Below are 20273 nucleotides of genomic sequence, written 5' to 3'. Positions count from 1 at the left end.
TCAGTGAGTATAAAGCAGGGGTGGGCAAACTACGGCCCGGGCGCCACATCCGGCCCTTCAGACGTTTTAATCCGGCCCTCGAGCTCCTGCCAGGGAGCAGGGTTTGGGGCTTACCCTGCTCTGGCACTCCAGCGGGGGCTTGCCCTGTTCTGGTGCTCCAGGCTGGGGCTTGCCCCACTCTGGCACTCCAGCTGGGGGCTCCGCGCAGCTCCCGGAAACAGCGGCATGTCCCCCCTCCGGCTCCTATGCATAGGGTCAGCCAAGGGGCTCCACAGCTCCCATTGGCCGGGAACCAGCAGATTTTAAAAATGCTGGTTTTGTGTACTTTTAATTGAATTTGAATATCCATTCAAATAGATTGACACAAATCACAAGTAAAAATTAGTCATCTAGTAAGTAAGAAATGCACCATTCACTATTTTCTAACATAATAAATGTAAAAAATAAGAATCTGAAGAAATGTAAGTTAAGCTGTGTAATTACTTAAATAAATATGTGTAGATATAATGTATCCTCCTGGTGTTCAAAAAGAAGAACCGATTTAGTATAAAGGCTATATTTAGTTGTAAATCGACATGTTTCAATGGTTACCACCAATTTGAATCAGTCTGTCTTAGGAAATTAACTAAAAACTACAAATGCAAAACACAATTAAAATAGATTATTTGAATCCCGGTTTCCTGCTTGCTGATTAAAATCATGATCAAAATCAGTGATTTAAATTGCTTTGATTTAAATCAATCCACCCTGTCCATCAGGAATCTTGCAGCGGGGCCAGGCGGTCCTGAATCAAAGAACTGCAACTGACTGTGCACTCTCCTCTCATCTGTTGGAGTGGGGAATCTAGGCCTGCATATTTATGCATATATGCTCCCCAACCCCAAAATGGTCTCTATACACAACCTCCTTCTCCAGTTATATCTCCTCTAAGGACCTATCTGCATAGGCAAGTTTACTGTGTTGGGGAAATTGTGTATAACGCTGTATGATTTGTTCTTCCCTATGTAGACAGGACCTGAGTTATGAACTGTGTTATAATATTGTTCTTTACAGGGCCTGATTTACAACATATTGACTCCATCCTGTTATAATGCAATTCGCTGATGTAGTCAATTTTCATATGTAAATAGGTCCTTGATAGGAATTAATTGAGTATTAGGGCCTATAGATTGAGTATCAGAGCCTAAAGACTGAGTGATATTTTGGCAAAAAATATCCGTATACACTAGTTTGGAGGGTTCTTATGGCAAGGGCTAGTCAGAATTGGGCCCCAAGAGTTGAGAACAATTTCAGATAACATAGTTGAATGCACTTATTTTCCTATTACTTACATCCAACAAAGAAACTATATGCTGGTCATTAACAAATGTAGTTCTGGAATATAGAGATCTATCAGGGCAGACTAAAGTCTAATAAACTGTCCATCTTCCAACTTAGTGCTCGTCTCCCTGTCATAACCTATCCTGATGTGGGCTACATGGTTGTCAACATTCTCTGCTCTCTAAAATCCAAATTGTAATGGGACTGAAATGACCCTGTTTCCTAAATTGTCCCAAAGTAATTTATGGGGGCAACTGGGGAAAATAGTATTGAGGAGACCCCTTCAAAATGTCATCTGAAAATAATACATGTAGAACTTACTACTTTTTAGTCCCCATTCCCACTCCCATCACAGTAGAATTAGAGAAGATATAATTCAGTGGATAGTGGTTTTAAGTTAATTTTGTAAATGTATATGTAATTTCACCAAAGAAAATGAAAAAGTATAACATAATTGCATGGTAAATGAAAATAAACGTTTTGGGTGGTTTTTCTTCTGTTTTTAGGTGCAGCTACAATGTACATCAGATATTTAATAATAGAGAAGCAAAATGAATCATCAAATTTTATGAGTCCTTCATGTAACTTAATTGCATTATGTATTGGATTGCTGGGCTGTATTGGAATGGGCATTGTTGCAAATTTTCAGGTATGGTCCAATTTTAATCACAAATCTAATTTTAAAAGTTTTAACCATAAAAAATTATAGATCTAAATGGTTAATGCTGTATTTATGGATTGGTAAATTAACAACATGAGAAACAATGTCCTTTTTTACTTCCATCTGTTCCACTAGTCTTCCAAAGGAAATATTTGGCTCCTAACTCTCTTAAGGCCAGGTCTACACTAGAAACTTTTGCCTGTGTAGCAGTATCGATTAAGGGTGTGATTTTTGGTGACATTTCTATTCCAGCAAAAGCTCTAGTGTAGACATAGTTAGACTGGCATAAAAGTGCTTTTACCTGTTTAGCTTATTCTATTATTCCTATATCAGCACTCCTTTGCTGATATAAGTTACACCAGGCAGGTTTGCTAGTATAGATATACTTGCAAAACCTTCTCTAGTATAGGATAGCCTTATTGACAGATAAAGAGAGGTTAATAGGACCAGTCTGCAAGTTATCACTCTAGTGGAACAAGTGATCTGTTAAGCCTTTCAGGTTTGGAGTGGAGGGCAAAACAAATTAGGTCTTGTCTACCCTAGCTTTATTGGCAAACCCCTCCTATTGGAGATTCAGCATATACCAGCAAAAGCTGGGACTGCTTATATGCTTAAAGTTAGGCACAAGTGATAGTACCTTCCTTTTTTGAATGAGGATGGACTTAAGCATGTGTTTACATGCTTTGCTGAGTCAGGGCGCATAAGACCATAGAAGGCCATGTGGTTTAGAAGGATATGTGAAGGTAGATGTGCCCCAGAGCACAGAAATTTTGCAACTGTATGAAGTAGTGGGTTGTGAGCTAGGCTGAAGTTTGTGTGTATGTGCAACTTGCATCTTCCCACTGCCTGAGAAAGTAAGTCTTGTTCTAAGAACACTTGAGTGGAAATATTTTGTTTTTATGTTACAAGCCATTACAGTTTATACTGTAAAATTATAAGCAAATGACTAGGATAATTTACTAATCCCATGTCTTTGTCCACTTCTCTTTTTTTTAAAAAGAAAACAGCCCACTTCCTGATCTTAAAGATACTTGACCACATTGGGTAATTAGTGTTCTCATAGAGCAACAGAACACACACCACCCATTTAGAGACCAAGTAAAAGTAAATTTTGATGTTGATGTGCAGCTAGTCAGCTTCTTATCTGTCAACTGATACCATGCAGGATGCAGCAGACTCCAATTTGGGCTGCAAACTAAGGATTTATTATGCTCTCCAGGCTGGTAGACAGTGGGGACATTGCAGAGGTGAGGGCAAAGTCTGTACCTATTTTAGGAGTGCTGATTAGCAGGGAGGGAGACTGGCTGTTCTACTAAGAGAACTTCTGGGCCCAATGGACACTGTGAGGTTCTAATATCCCTTACCTCCTAATATGCATCCCATGCTTGCTTTCTGTATTGTCCTGCTTCACCTCTCTCAATACCATTACTCCTCAAACATTTTAACTACAAATATTTTTGAGGCGTCTTGAACCAGAAATAGCCCCTCCCTTTGCCACTGCCCACTTGCTGGTAGCACTCTTCATGCTCCTAAGATGCCAGCTCTGCTCCTGGTGGTCCCCTCCTCCTCTTTCTCTCAATACATGCTGTGGAGACAGAGCAGAGAGCAAGAACCACTAGACCAGACACAAGAAGTGTTACAAAAGCAGAGTTGGCAATATCAGTGCAAAATCAAGAGCTCCAAATACTGCAATGAAGAGAAAAGAGTAAGATAGTAAGCAGAATGACATGAATGTGAGGTTTGAAATCTTGCAATACAGAAGGTCTAGAAATATTTTATTTGAAAAACACAGTAATAAACTTCTCCTAGCCCTGGTCCTTGACCAGAGATCAGAAAGAAAAATTTTGATCTCTGCCCATTATCTCTTTTATCGTCTATTTTTTATTTTAACTTTCTCCAACTCTTTTGTTCTTTTTTAAAAGTTTCTTAATAAGGTTTTGGGATCTTCTCAGAAAGCATAAGATGAGTTCTCACTGATTCTGACATTCCTTATTTTACTATTTGTACTGCAATACAAACCAGTCAGGGCCCCATCGTGCTTCATGCTGTACAAACACATAATAAGATACAGGTCCCTGCCTCAAACAGCTTACAGTCTGAAGAGACAAGACAGGCAAAGGAAATATCATCCCCATTTTGCAGACAAGAGAAAAGAGATATTAAGTGGTTTTATTGAAGGTCACACAGGAAATCTGTTGGAGTGCTGGGAATTGAACCCTGATCTTCTGGGACCCACGCCAATATCTTAATCACAAGACCATGTTACCTCTCTGAAAGTTACTTCTTAACTAGATGAAAATGAGACAGCAAGCAAAGTTTCATTATTGCCTCACTTTCCTTCTCTGTGCTGGACAAGGAAAGGAATACACAGAATTGCATGGGAACTCTTCAGAAAGTAACTAATGTAAAAAACATCTACATTCCACCATTTTCCCCAATTCTTTTCTAGCTTGAGAAAGGCATTCTACACAACAATATAAACTCCTGCGAGAGGTGCAAAAGGCCATCCAAACCAAGTGTTTTGCAATCATTGCAAAGTTCCTGTGTTAGGGCTTCTGCAAACCTAGTATAAAATCAGTTGATTATGTCCCTTGAGGGGAAAAAACTGTGGGATGTTATGAAATATTTCTTTAATCTTCCTTGATATGTCATGTAGCCTGCTGTACTTTATCAATAATTTGCCAAAAGCCAGAGCCAAACAGTATGTTTAAATAATTTACAGCATTTTGCACAGTTTGTTACCAGCTTTGATTTCACCTCTGAAATCTGGATATTTGAACTTTCATTTATTATTATGATTATCCTTGTATAGTAAAGTTCATTCTTAGTAGAATTAATCTGTTTCAAGCCATTTACTAAGTATAGAATGCATTAATAATTAATTGTTTGCCAGTTTCCTCACGTGACTTAATGTGATCACATATACTGTAGGTTTTTATATACTAAGGGTAGAAGATTTCTCATTTGGAGCGGAGGAAACCATTTTAATGAGACACGAAGACAGAAACATATTTTTTGTTAGAATGGAGAGGCTATAGTCCCATCTTTTTATTCTGCCATGTTTGTTATGTGACTTTCTGATAACAAGCTCAGTCATACATTGTTAGGCCACAATATAGGCACATTTTGTTTTGTACACAGTATTGTGCTTGTATAGTAATCTAACAATGTACAATTGTGTATAGGGAAGGAACAGAGAAGAACAGTAATAGTCAACCAGAAAGAGGTGAGGAGAGAAGAGAGATAAGGCCTGTGAGTTAGCAAATCCATGGATGGTTTCAAAAACTGAGGAATACAGTTTTGCAAGTAGTAAACATTGGATGTTTCAGGCCCAAAGGTCTCCAGTGCAGTGTCCAGCTCTGTTAATATTACTTTCAGGCAATATTTTGTAACGAAAGGTTTACACACTGTAGAAATTAAATCATATAAATCATGCTTTGCATCTTAAAAATAATGCCTGCTATTATTGATTTGTTCTATCAGTAGCAAACAAATCCCTGTTGCACTGGTTGGACCATCTGGTGGTGATGCATAATAAAAACATCTTCCCCCAGAAACCAAAACCAACTCCAACCAGGAAAAGATGAAGCAGGAATGAAAAATAGTTTAGTAGAATCAGGAAAACAACTTTGACATAAAACTCAGAGAGGGAGCCCAGTCACATCACTAATTTTGATTTTCATTTGATCATGCCTGTTTTAGCGACTCATCTCTTAATGAGGGCTGTCAAACGATTAAAAAAATCACAAGATTAAAAAGATTAGTCATGATTAATTGCAGTTTCACTTGCACTGTTAAACAATAATGGAATACCAATTTAAATATATTATAAATATTTTTGGATGTTTTCCTACATTTTCAAATATACTGATTTCAGTTACAACACACAATACAAAGTGCACAGTGCTCACTTTATATTAGTTTTTATTACAAATATTTGCACTGTGAAAAAGATAACCAAAGAAATAGTATTTTTTCAATTCACCTCTGAGCTTGTGAAAACATTTAAATTTCACACATGCTGTGAATTTTATAATTTGCTTTTATCTACCCAAATCTTGTGAGCTCTGTTGTTAATTTTTAATCAGCAAAATTAGTTGTAAGGAAAGTTTTTTTGTCATTTTGGTACTGGGGAAGGCAGGATGGAGAGTATAATTGTAATGGTATTGCTCCTGAATGCTCAGCAAAACAGCTGGAAAGTGTGGGCGGAAGATAGCTAGCAATGTTTCCTAAAAGCAAAAGAACTTCTGTGAAGGTGAACAGAGGTGAATCAGGTGTTTATTCTCTGTTTTTAATCATATAGTATTTTAAAATACAGAAGTGAAATACAGTTGGTGGGATGGTGTTAAGGAGCGACTGACCATTAAAGGAGAAACTCCTGACAGCATGAGTTAGGTAAAGCAAAAATCTTATATCTATGGGTCTGATTGTGCCTCTTAGCCATTGCCCCTGGACAAAGGAGGTTCCCCCATATCTTTGGCCAGTAGGCTTAGTCCCCTAGCTATTAGGTATCTGGTAAATTTTCTGAGCCCTTTTTTGGCATGTATGGAGGCTAGGGTGAGAGGCAGAGACGGTCCAAGAAATAAGTTAGAAAAGAAGAGAACAGTGGTGCTGGTAGCAACACCTGTAGTTAAGCTTGCCTAACACTTTCAATTATGAGACCCTGTTTTCATATATAGATAGCACGGGGGGGAGGGGGAAATAGAGAGGAGGAGCCATTTATATAGCACAGTAATGGACATAGTATAAAAATCTGAACAGAATAAAACACAACGAGGGGGGTGGAGAAGGAGTGAAGCAAAAGAGAAGCGGGCGGCGGGGGGAGCAGATGTTGAAGACAACAACAGGGTAAAATTACACCATCATAGGAAAGAAAAAGGGGAGAAAGGTGGCTTCATGCCAGGAAGGGAAAGAAGATATAACAAAAGCAAGGAAGACTTGTTGTATTAATGCTGCTTTGCACTGCTCTGGTGGCAGAAACCAGCTTAAAAACTGGTTTAACTAGCTATGAGAGGATTTCTCTGGCACAGAGGTGATATAGATCTGGCATAGTTTAACATATGTAGTTTATACATTTAGAGAATCCAAGAAGTTCTTTTGACTGTCCATATACTTTATTTTACTGTAGGTTTCACTTCCAGATATATTTCAGAGTGAGAGAATCTTCAATAAGCTGGATCACAACATAAATAAAGATGGCTGATGACATGGAATGGGGAAGGAGCTCAGGGGGTTGACAGAGGGATATGGAGATTTTCACATCAAAGTCACTAGTTTGGACTGCTGCACACCACCCTCCCCCCAGCTTTTATATTGTACACTCTTGGACTGACCATCTGATAGTGGGGTATTTGAAGTGACCTGGCAGTTCTAGTCTCTTACCAGCAGTGAGGGAAAACACCACCAAAACATTTCATTGGCAGTTGCAGCAGAAAAGCCAAGGACTAGCTAGGTATAGAGAATATGAACTTATCACTCCTGAAACCAGTCCCGCAAATATAAAATGAAGGCATGTTGGCAAATAGCATAGGCAATCTTGCATCATCTGCGTGGTACCTCTTTTGTGGGAAAAGCACTCAGTTTGCCAGTGGCGTCAAGCTGGTGGCATCTTTCACAATCACTAAATTGTACAGGTGGTATTTAGGATTTAGCTGGAACTGGTGGAGATGGTAGTGTTGTCTGAGTCCTTTTCTCTGGCCTGGTTCAGGTCAGACATCTCTCAGGATGATGAAGGCCCAATGTCCCAGGAACTGGTGGGGCAGCAGCCAAGATGGTGAAGCTCACCTCAGTACCCAAATTTCCCTCCCCAAAGTCTCTTTAAGGACCCAAAAAGGGAGTGATGGGTGGAATAGCTAGTCTCCTCATTTTTTCTCTACCAATTAGGCCTAATTTCCAACACACCAGTTTTGGTTAATTGATTTCTGGTCCTCTATTCCTCTTGTTTACTAGTTAACATTTTAACACAGTCCTTGAGTTATATCAGTCAACCTTTTTGTTCATACAAATTCAGTCTGTCTCGCTTTTGCTCCTTTTCCCTTCAACAACTGTTGTTATTGGTTATTGACACATTCCTTAACCTTTCCCTCACCTCCCACAGCTGAGCTCGCAATTAGGACAGATCTGTAGGCCCAATTTTTACAATTGGTTTCTAGGCACTACTGTAATACAAATAATAACAGATAATCACTCTGCTGATTCTCTTTCCAGGAGTTATCTGTTCCCAGCGTCCATGATGGAGGAGCTCTTGTGGCTTTTGGCTCTGGTGTTGTTTACATTGCACTTCAGTCTGTCATCTCTTTCAAGTCATGTCCACAATGGAACAGTCACTGTACATGTTATATAAGGATGGCCATCTCTATAGTGTCATGCATAGCTGTCATTCCCAGTATCCTTTTTGTGTATCACATTGTTGTATCTTTACACACAAATGTTCTTCCTCTGACATTAAATCACTTATAAAGTAGGATAAATACCAGGCTACTGCATATATTGCAGATGGAGCACCATGTTTAGCAAGTTGGCATTGTAAGAAGCATGAATGGCCGTTACCAGATCTTTCTAGAAGCTACACCTCAGTTGTCAGTAGTGTATTTAAGTCTTATGCCCTTGTTTCCTACTATTTTTTTTTTTGGTTGGGGAGTGGGGAAGAAAGCAAAGAGGATTCTATTCTAAGAGACAGCTAGTGAATGTAAATACAACACACAGTCCAGCACTCATGTACAAGAGTTAACCCTATAATAACCAGCTACCAACACACTACATACAGGTCAAACTACCCTGTAAGTAATAAAGAGGGCAGGTGGGAGCCTATCCACATTTGGCCCTCTGACTGAAGAGACAAGCAGCCATCCCTCAGGTCTTTGGATCTGGCCCGCGGGATTGCCACCCCTGTGGCGCCACGGGCCCCGCGTCGCTCCCAGAAGTGGCCGGCATCACGTCCCTGCGGCCCCTGGTGGAGGGGTGGGGGTGGGGAGAGGGCTCCAAGTGCTGCCCATGCCTCCAGGCACCGCCCCCCACAGCGGCCGCAGGGACGTGGGGCTGGGCATGGCGCGGGGCCAGGGCAGGCAGGCAGCCAGGACAGGCAGGCACTGGTGCACACTGCTGCCACCCCGGAGCCGCTCCAGGTAAGCAGCGCCGGACCGGAGCCCAAACACCTCCTGCACCCCAACTCCCTGCCCTGAGCCCTCTGCCGCAACCCTGCACCCAACCCCCTGCCCTGAGCCCCCTCATACACCCGGCACCCCTCCTCTGCCCCAACCCTTTGCCCTGAGCCCCTTCCCACACCCCGCACTCCCTCCCACACCCCAACCCCCTGCCCCAGCCCTGCATGCAATTTTCCCACCCAGATGTGGCCCTCGGGCCAAAAAGTTTGCACACCCCTGTTCTAGCCTGTATTGTCTCCTCCTGTATAAAAGATCTAGCCATCTTCGGAGTGTTAGCTAGAGGAACTAAATACAGTAACTCCTCACTTAACGTTGTAGTTATGTTCCTGAAAAATGCGACTTTAAGTGAAACAATGTTAAGCAAATTCAATTTCCCCATAAAAATTAATGTAAATGGGGGGGGGGGGGGAGAGTTCCAGGGCAGCTTCCCCTACTCTGCAAGCACCAGGGGCGGGGGGGCTCAACCCTCAGCCCGGCCACTCCACCCCACCCTTGACCCTGCCTCTTTTTTCCCCCCACCTCCTCCCCCTTTACTTCACACGCTGCATCCTCGCTCCTCCCCCCTCCCTCCTGCCTCCAAAACGCCGCAAGCCAGCTGATTGCCGCCGGCAGGAGGCAAGGGAGGGATGGGGGAGGCGCGCCGAGTCCTCGCTCCTCCCGAGTCCCTCCTGCCCGGGGCAATCAGCTGGCTTGCGGCGTTTAGGAGGCAGGGGGGAGGAGCGAGGACTTGGCGCAGGCTCCCTCTCCCTCCCCCCCACCTCCTGCCCGGGGCAATCAGCTGGCTTGCGGCGTTCGGGAGGCAGGGGAGGGAAGGGGAGTCTGGGCGCCGAGGCCTCGGTCCTCCCCCCCCACTGTCTCCAAAACGCCGCAAGCCAGCTGATTGCCGCAGGCAGGAGGCGGGGGGCGGAGAGGGAAGGCGCTGATCCGCAGGCTCTGCCGGCGGGCGGGAGGCTGCCAGCTGTGAAGAAAGCAGGCAGCCAAACAACATAAGAGTGGAGCATTGCACAACTTTAAATGAGTATGTTCCCTAATTGATCAGCAACGTAACAACGAAACAATGTTAAGCGGGACGACTTTAAGTGAGGAGTTACTGTACTGAAATGCATAAGTTCCCATTACGTAGGCACTTTCTGCCTCAATTTCCTCTCATTGAGTTTCCAAAAATAATCCACACAGTCTTTCTGCCCACTAACTCCCCTGCTTGGAGTCTGCATTTATTAACAAAACAATCCTCAACTTGAAGTCCCAACATAAAGGACTCCCAGCTCTTTTTAGCTAGAGTCCTTCCACAGAGCTCTGCCTTCCTTGTCCAACTCTCTGACTCCAAGAAGTCAGCAGGCAACCTCCCTCTGCTACTGTCCTGGCCCTCCCTTGCTTTCTCAGGGTCTTACTCCCAGGCTGCTTCCCTGGAGTTGTCAGCTTCTGCTTAGACCTTTCTTCAGAACCAGCCACAGTAACCTAACTTACTCCCTCCGGGTCCCTTTCTCCAAACAGTTCTCTGCCCTTTATGAGGCCCACATGGGGGCAGGTGACAGCCTGAAACAATCAGTCCTGCCCCCTCTGGCTAGGATATAATTAATTAGCATACAGGGGTGTGATTGAACAGGATTGGCTAGCCTCAGGCCTCCTGGCCCTTAATGGGGCAGACCACCTTGCCATCAGAGTATGTGCAATAATTTACTCCTAGAGGAATTTTGTGCCAAAAAATTGAAAATTCTGTGCACAATACTTTAAAATTCTGCAAATTTTATTTGTCAAAATAACACTAATCAGGCCAGTTTCAATTAGTTTGGTAATGTATTTCAAAATACCTGTCAGCAAGTATGTCTGTAACAGTACAGACACACACAAAAAATTCCCCCAGGAGTAGAGACTTAAAGAACCCCCTATGACAACCCAGTTCCTGTTTCTCTTCCCCCTCCCTCTCCCAGAGCCTAGCTGGGGGGACTAGACACGCACAACCCCTCCACCCCAGAGCCCAGCTGCGGGAGCCCCCCCAGCCCAGATATCCCCCAGAGCCCAGCCATGCCCCCCCCTTGCCCTGATACTCACACCCCTCCCCACCAAAGCCCAGCCATGGGCCTGCCCCAGCCCACACATCCATCCTCCTACCCTCCCCCCGACCCTCGGAGCCCAGAGAGAGAAACAGCCTGATGCTGGGTCACAGGCGTGTGTGGAGTTTCCTGCACACCACTGTCTCCTTCCCTCAAGGCATGAGGGGAACTGCAGCTGCTGGGAACCATCTAGCTCCCTCCCCCAGCCCCTGGCAGTGTCTTCTATGTGCTAACTGGGCTCTGCTGGGTCCAGCGGCCCCCAGGAGCAGCCAACAGCATTGCAGACAATTTCTATGGGGGAAAGGAAATTCTATGCGCACAACATTAATTTCTGCAAAATTCTGCATTGCACAGTGGCGCAGAATTTCCCCAGGAGTAGCAATAGCATGCAGCAATTGAAGTTATACAAATGTTTCAGAAGGCAGACTATGACCTAAGGTGCTCACATTCACAGCTTCTCCAGTTCACAGTGGTGAAAATTGTTAGCATAACACGGGACTATGCTGGTTGTTGTCAAGTATACTTCTTAAATTTGCAGCTTTTCTCACTCATGGTGGTGAATGTTCAAAATGCAACTCATGACTGACCCACATCACTATGCTGGATAATACCAAGTATATTTATGTACTTGTCTTCTCGCTTCAACCTGTTTCTTTCAATTGTTTTATATTTTAAACATTTGTAATAGCTTTGTGTATGTGAAGAGGTCAGAAATACTAGTTTGTAAATCTGGTAAGAAATCCTGCTCTGGGAAAACTGAAGTTTATTTTATTATGCTGCCTGGCCATGTCATGTGGAAACTAAAAACAGACCAAAGATGACAAATAATATTCACTTATTTCATAATCTGTATAATTGCTGACTGTCTTGTGATTCTGCTGGGCTTGTGACAGCTGCAGTATTAGTGAGAAAAGGAACTCTGCTGTGAAGTTCCTGTAGAAAAAAGAATGTTTTTCTTGTATATAAAATGTATATTTTATAGAGATAAAACAAATTAAATTTTACATAAAGAAAAGTTATGATCACTTGTGCGCCAACTGCTCTATTGGTGCATTCAACCTAATTGACAGGACAGTGTTCTTGTATAAACTTACTATGAGCTGCTAAATATGAGTCACAGCAACCAAGCCTCTTGAAGAGAAATCACCTCTGTTGATCACTGTTTTAATCCTTCTGGTTCAGATGAGTAAACTGTAGTGAACAGGACTACTACTCATTGACAGGTTTCAGAGTGGTAGCCGTGTTAGTCTGTATCAGCAAAAACAACGAGGAGTCCTTGTGGCATCTTAGAGACTAACAAATTTATTTGGGCATAAGCTTTCGTGGGCTAAAACCCACTTCATCAGATGCCTGGAGTGAAAAATACAGTAAGCAGTATATATATTACAGGACAAAAAAAGATGGGAGTTGCTTTACCAAGTGGAGGGGTCAGTGCTAACGAGGCCAATTCAATTAAGGTGGATATATAATATATACTGCTTACTGTATTTTTCACTCCATGCATCTGATGAAGTGGGTTTTAGCCCACGAAAGCTTATACCCAAATAAATTTGTTAGTCTCTAAGGTGCCACAAGGACTCCTCGTTGTTTTTATTACTCATTGAGTTGATCTCTCAGTTGCTCCTTGGTATTATTAACTAAGCATATAATAAATCCAGTGACAGATGAACCAGAGTGAAACCATTAAACATCAGGCTAGAAAATGTTTGGGGGGATTTTTTTTCATTACAGTGCTATCTCCATCCTCATCATCTGACTAGGTTCCCTCCTGCCACATATAGCCCTAGAAACCAAAAGTTGATCAAAGCTTGGTCATGAGGATCCTACTCTACCCCTTCACTTTGGCACCCACAATTTCCCCTTTATACTGAACTAGATGGCCTCGGTGGTCATTCTGTGGCTGGGAGACTTGTTGAACAACCTTCTTAGAGGCTAACCAGAGTGTCACTCCACAGATAGGGGCCTGCACCAAAGCCCACTGAAGTAAATGAGAATCATTCTATTGACTTCAGTGGGCTTTGGATTGGACCGTAAATGACAAGCAGTGTTCACACAAATGATTACACATCTTAGCCACACAGCCAGGGTCTACTTTTGGTTTCTTCTCCTGTCCATAAGAATGACTCATCTCACCGTCCCTCCTTTACAAAGACCCCTAATCTTATTTATTCAGAGTGTCTTTTGTGTTGATCACTGTAAGACCCTTTGTGGGAATATACTATGTTTGCTTGGCTTTTTAATATTCTGATTTAATACTGCAGTGTAACTTGTTGTTTGGTGTCTTCAGTCTTAGAGAATGGGGACAGGAGATACATTATAAATAGAAATATTTTCATTATTATTCATTAAGCAATTTTGATGATTTCCTTTACATTATTTTTCCCAGTGATTGCATGTGCGTCATTAATTTCCATAACAAAAGTTGACTGGATTCCAGGTGAAAAGGTAAACCCTTAGTAGGTAACCAATTTAATCCTGCAGCCTATTAGCTTGGGTACGCGATGCTATGTACTTTTAGGCACATGTAAGGACAAGAGCACAAGGAATTTAAATAGTCATAAACAAGCTGTCAAACCTCTGGTATTTCCCTATTTAGGGAAAAAACAGTTAACAACTGGGCTTCTTAAAATCAGTGACGGGGAAACCTCAAAAGGGTTGGACTTTCATTTTAAGTAAGCGCCCAAAGTTCCAGACAATCTGATTATGCAAAATTGAGTGAGAAATCTTGTGATAAAACCTCTCTAGAAGTGACTTGTTTCATTATTCAGTGGTTCCTTATGCAACCACATCCTCAAAAAATGAAATTAATAAAATAATCAGTCTGATCTCCAACCCTCAAGGATATCTTGGTTTGAATTATGGATGATGGTTTAGCTCTGGTCTTTATTTTACTGTACTTTTTCAGCATCCCTAATTAAAGCCTTGCCCCTAATTAAGCATTTAGGATCAGATCCAGAACCTTTTGCAGTCAATAGCAGTCTTTCCACTAACTTAAATGGCCAATGGATCAGGATCTTAGAGCACTTGTGGTGATGACTGGGAAGGATCTCAAAGTTGGATTTGTGGACAAGCTATACCACAGGAGGGAGCACTTTCTCCACAAATGAAGTAAAAGAATGCAGTGCCTGCATCTTGTTACTAAAGTTTATAAGGGTAAGCTGGGCAATATGCTTAGACAAAACAGTGGAAAAGCAGCCGAGAAGATGAATCTTCACAAGTTAGATATTTTTAATAATGTCTAGCTCCTGTGTTTGTGTTATGGGATGGGGTCCTTTTATTGAAACATTTGGCATATTTAAGAAAACCCCCCTTTCATTCTATTTGTGCCCCAATGCAAGAGAGCTTCTAGCACAGTTCTTTTACCAAACACTCTGGGTGCAGGCACAGTACATGTGATATGGATGGCCATCTCTAAAATGTCATGCATTTGCTTGAGGCCTAGCTCTATTGACTTCTGTGGCTTTGAATGAATGCCTTGAATTTGGGCCATTGTCTCCCTCATATTTAACATTTAATAGGAATGATTATGGCCAAGGTGAACTTATTTTTATATCCTTCTACTGAGGATTTTTCCCCTACAGTTTATTCACTTTATTATGCAATACATATTATTTAATGGTAGAGTATACAAAGCCTCTAGCAGGGGTGGCCAAACTTACTGACTTTCCGAGCCGTATATGATAATCTTCAGAAGTTTGAGAGCCAGGCATGCATGGCTCGGCTCGGGGCATCAGCCCTGCAGGGCATGTCTGCCGGGACTTGGGGCTTCAGCCCAGCGGGGCATGTCTGCCGGGGCTTGGGGCCTCAGTCCCGCTCCTGCGGAAGCCCCGAGCTCGGCAGGCGTCTCCTGCGACGCTGAAGCCCAAAGACCCGCCCTCCCTGCAGGGCAGAAGCCCTGAGTCCCCCCCCCTCCAGTCTGGTAGGTGGAGAATGCAGAGGGGGGAGGGCAAAAGGGGGGCTCTGAGAGCTGCACTTTAACTGTAAAAGCGCCGCATGCAGCTCGCGAGCCACGGTTTAGCCATCCCTGGGCTATATATTTAGTACTCCGTGAAAGCTTAAACCTGTATTAGCTTTCAGGAAACAAAGCACGGGGCAGATCTTCTGAGTCTCAGTCTGGATCAGATATTTGCTGAAATATAAGTGTTTGGGAATGGGAAGGGAAAAGAGAAATTTTTTTTCTTTGCTAATTTTTAAATTTTGGTTTTTAAATAAATAGAGAGATATGGATCTAACTGGAAATGGAGTGACTTTATTATATATAAAGTTCACGTCTCTTCATCAAGGTGCAATAACTTAAAATGTTCTGGAAACCTATAATTTATTGCACAATTTATAAACTTAATACTGTCAAGGAAATGTGTTTATTTTTATTGGTTGTTTGTTACATATGAAGTCACTAGTTTTGTTATGCTTTTCACTATTTCATAATGGTACAAGTTATGTATATATGCGATATATAGAATATTGGTTACGTTTTCCTTTCTTCACTCTTACAGTACTTTTTAAGGAGCTAATCCTGCAAATTTCTGAGAGCCCTCAACTCCTGCTGAAGTCGACTGGTGTCGTGGGCTCTCAGCACCTTACAAGAAGCATTCAGCACCCTAGTCCAAGTAATAAACATCCTAGAATAAAAACATTTGAGCATTGAATGCAGGAGTTTGTTTTTGCTGCGGATGACATCCTCAGAGTTTTCAAACAGAACTAGTTATATGCCACAAATAGACAAATAAGAGTAGAAGGGACGTTTTACCCAAGCAGCTGTTATTCATACATTCCACATTTTTCCAAGATGGACATCACGCTAAATGTTTTTCTCTACCCAAACCTAAAAGAAAGGGCAATTCCAAAAATGTAAGCAAGACCAGCCATTTACAGATTTGATATTTCCCTACATGTACATTAATGAGAATTTCTATTTTTGTTTGATTTGCCATTTTTGTCTACCATTCCGTGTTAATTTTGTTTTAGTGTTTTATATGGAAGTATGTTTTGTTTCTCATTTCCATCAGGATTATACTTATCATTTTGTGAGTGCAATCTGCGAATGGACAGTGGCCTTTGGTTTTATCTTCTTCTTCTTAACCTTCATTAGAGATTTTCAGGTTGGTATTTATGAGCCTAAGCAGTAGTTAAAAAGGACTATCAATTATATAGTGATAGGTACTATAGAAATTAATAATTTTTAACCAGAGCTAGAAAGGTCAAAGATATTCACATACAGATTTTATAACAACACACAGAGCTTATTTCTGGTCTTCCACCAGGAACATTTTTACTTTAATTATTTAATCATTCAAAATCCAGTGCCAGATCCTGAGCCTACTTAGGTAAATTGATAACTTTACTCATGTGCCTATGTGTTTGCAGGATCAGATCCTGTAAATAGTAAGGTACAAGTGTATAACATGGCACCAAAATAAGTGAAGTAACTCACTTTGACTTGGGTTTTGTCTATTTTTTAAAAACATTTTGTTTTTAAGAGGGATTTTATGTAAAAATTCACTTCATTTCAATCAGACCCCCCCCCTTTTTTATTTTTTTTAAAGTCGTACACTTTGATTTATACTGTCCAATAATTTGTGGGAGGATGTACTTGTCATTCATTTTTCCTTTTTAAGATAAAATACTTTTTAAAATATTGAAGTGAAAGCCTTCTAATGGGGATAGATTGCACCTTGATAGAACTGAGCTGATTGTTTAGTATTGAGCCTCTTGCATACTTATTGCCATACTACCAACTGTGGAATCTGTTCTCTGAAAATAGCATATGTGCATAATGCATTCCTAGACACAGCACCCTACTTGCTCTCTCTGCCACCAGCAGGACTCTCATATCATGGCCAGACAATGCAATAGTCAAATAAACATAGGGCTGGGTAGAGCAGCTTCAAATTACACACAACTCAAAATGTTACGGTATTAAAGATTTAACCAAACATATACGCACACCGTTTTATTAAAATAAACAAACAGAAAATGCAAATATCTTATCCTAATTTACATCCTACAATAGAATATGAACAAAATACGAAAACTGTCAGATTTAGGCACTCAGAGAAAGGGTAAGTCTGCACACAGTTCACACACTGCAGTTTCAGACTCCAATCTCTGACACTTTTTAACCAACACAGACAGAAAACCAACCTATATATTACAATAGACTCTAAACAAAAATCTTTTCCCTTCCAAAATTCCAAACGCTCTCATCATGTTCTACCTTTTGCTAAAACATCCCAACGTAGTCGCTGTGGTCCCTAGTATTGCACAGCACAACACTATGTAATTAATTTATATTAAAGTGATCTTATTTTATTTTTCCTACAGGGAGTTACCTTAAGGATATTAACAGAAATACATGAAGACTTCTGATAATAGAGAAATTATATTTTTATCAATGAACATTGTAGGATTTTTTTTTATTAAAGAAAATGTTGCAGTGAAACGAGGGATTTCAATGCTGATATGACATGAAGCCACTGCATCAACTCTGCAATCTGCATGATCCTATCCAAGGACACCTTTTTAATACTAACATTTCTAAATGCACTTTTCTCCTGAATGGGCTCTCTTTAGTCCGCATCCTTGCAATATTTTGTAATTTTTAATACTGTTTGATCATTTTAAAAAAGGTACCAAAAGGTGACCTGTAAAAGCACTTTCAAAGTCTGTCAAAGTGTAAAGCAGAGGCTCCTCAACTTTTCACTTTAGAGCACATGCTGTTTTTTCCATTAATAGTAGTCTGATTAATGGAAGTAGTCTTAAACTGAAAAGGAAAATACGGTTTTCATATTATTTGCAAAGTGTCAAGAAAGTGAATAAAGTTAAATCAGTTAATTTTAATTAGCATGTTAGATCGTGCTTTTCTCCCACATTTTGAATATTTTTTTGTCCAGGTCTATGCCCTGTTAAGTTGCAAGACACTGGGTGGGAGGAAGATGAGTTTGTGAGCAGACATGGGTAACTTTGTTCCAAGGCCTACAGTTTTGTGGTTTACTGGATTTCAGCACTTATACTGTCAAGCTAATGGGTACATTATAAATATCCTAGATGGAAGTCTAGACGTTAGTATTGCTTGAAAAGTGTTTTTTGCTCATCAGTTTCTGGCGTTTTGTGAGAACATGCCCATTTCTTCTTCCCTGTAGAAAGGTAAAAGCTCATTTTAATGGTGGCTACTGGGTAGCTTAACACTGAAGAATGTAATGGGAAGGCACGGGATAATAAAATATTACTTTTCAGAAACAGTCAGAAGGAAATTGGATGGTCTGACATCTTAATGCTGTTTGACTAACATGGGCAAGGTCTTCCAGCATACCTTTCTAACCAATGACAGCAGAAGGAGAGCCTGCCCTAGAGTCATCAAAAAGAGAACTGAAGAGGGAGGAGAGGAGCCACTTGTAGTTATATAAAGGAACTGACTATCATTACTGGAGGGCATCTAAGATTGGGATAGGCTGTGGCATATGCTGCTAAATTTTTTTTACTATAAATCTTTTTATACCTTGTTTTTTAAAGAAACTATTACTGCATTTGAAGAGTCTGGGATGGAAGTTTGTTATAATAATTGAAGAGTCTGCCATATTTCAACTAACCAGGACTTAGCATTTGCTAGTATCTGGAGGCAGAAATATTCTTCATGGACTATAGAGAAAAGACAAAATGTAATTGGCTCCATACAGGGTACTAACCACTGAGCTATCAGGCTAGTTCAGCAAAAATTTTACTTTCCATGGCATATCACAATCATTTGCAGAAATACTGGTGATTGTCATTAGGGGTTAATTTTATATTAAATATCATGTACACTATCAGTAAAGAGTGATGTCTAAGACTTGCCAGCTGCTAATGCATCCTTTGATATGTATATTAAACTTAAAGCCAAATTCAGTTGAGTCTTCATTTCTTTTATTAGTAACTCGGAAAAAAAAACCTACAAAGTTTCCTTTTAAGATTCCCCACGGCCAAAATAGTGTGACTTTTTTTCTGCTTGACAGCACTGGCGGCTTTGCTATCTGTAGTGTTCTGTTTGCCTTGAATTTGAAAGTGTAACCATGACGCCTCCTGTTGAAAACCTAGTCCAGACAATAAATGCAAGAGATATGCCCGGTTGATTAGAGAATGTGTGTCCTATGGGGAAAGAAGACACAATGTTATGTAGCATTTATTTTAATACCTCACAAGGCCGTAGGACTCACAATAACTTCAAGGAAAGGGGAACTTTAAAAAAAGGAACAACAGGATTTAGAAACCTGGGAAAAGTTAGGAAATTTGAATTCATAGACTCAGTATGAAGCACAATGAAGAATATTTCATTAGCGTGACAGAAGTTATGTTAGCCACATGTGAGATGCTTACTCTCTATTTTCAGTCATAGAATCTTGGCACCAAACACACACCGAGCCAGGATACAGAACCATAAGGAAGAAACACCACTTGCATGATTAAATGGCAATGTACACAAGTTTATTCTGGCCAAACAACAGAAATCCAGCACAAATAATAAATTAAACCAGAAATCCAGCACAAATAATAAATTAAACCAAAAATGTGGTAAATTAAATAAGCAAGCTGAACAGCAACTAGCGAAAGATACATTCCCTGTCTCCCTGAGAGTCCACTCTGCTAGCCCATTTTTACATCTGAGCCAGAATTTCCCCTTTGCTTAAGGAACTGCATCCAACAAGAAGAGTGCTGCATACGTAACACCGACAGACCCCTGTCGTCGGCAAGCAGGATCAAATCGGGGACCTCTGAAGCTTAGTGCATGAGCCTCTACGGCATGAGCTAAAAGCCAACTGGCTGTTAGCTAACGCTGTCGAGCAGACTCATTTTATCTCTCTAAGTGGTCTCTGTGCCACTAGATGGGACACAACACCACACCCAGAAGGTGTGTGGGTTACACATACACAAAATAATTATTCCCAATAAAATAAGATTTACACTTGGGAATCTCACTAGATTCATTAGCTTGATGGACTGGATATAGTTTCAGCTGACAATATGCAGTTCTTATACAGCTAAGACATAGACATAAAGACATGAAATGTAGGAACTGAAATCCTTTAAGTGAAAGAGTCT

The 20273-nt window shown here is 41.0% G+C and overlaps 1 protein-coding gene across 1 annotated transcript in view; it reads left to right on the top strand.

The window, feature by feature from the left end:
- Positions 1 to 19061, top strand: part of DRAM1 (DNA damage regulated autophagy modulator 1) — a 28666-nt gene extending 9605 nt beyond the window's left edge. The window contains exons 3-7 of the mRNA XM_026657591.1: positions 1827 to 1969; positions 8189 to 8366; positions 13585 to 13643; positions 16208 to 16300; positions 17523 to 19061. Of these exons, the coding sequence (XP_026513376.1) occupies positions 1827 to 1969; positions 8189 to 8366; positions 13585 to 13643; positions 16208 to 16300; positions 17523 to 17567 (518 nt within the window). The 3' untranslated portion in view covers positions 17568 to 19061. The remainder of the gene's footprint in view (positions 1 to 1826; positions 1970 to 8188; positions 8367 to 13584; positions 13644 to 16207; positions 16301 to 17522) is intronic.
- The last annotated feature ends 1212 nt before the right edge of the window (positions 19062 to 20273 follow it).

The sequence above is a fragment of the Terrapene carolina genome, unplaced genomic scaffold (assembly GCF_002925995.2).
Source record: "Terrapene carolina triunguis isolate 2854851 unplaced genomic scaffold, T_m_triunguis-2.0 Scaffold247, whole genome shotgun sequence".
NCBI classification, from domain to species: Eukaryota; Metazoa; Chordata; order Testudines; family Emydidae; genus Terrapene; species Terrapene triunguis.
The sequence above is the reverse complement of the archived record's forward strand: the minus strand, read 5'-3'. Positions and strand labels throughout refer to the sequence as shown.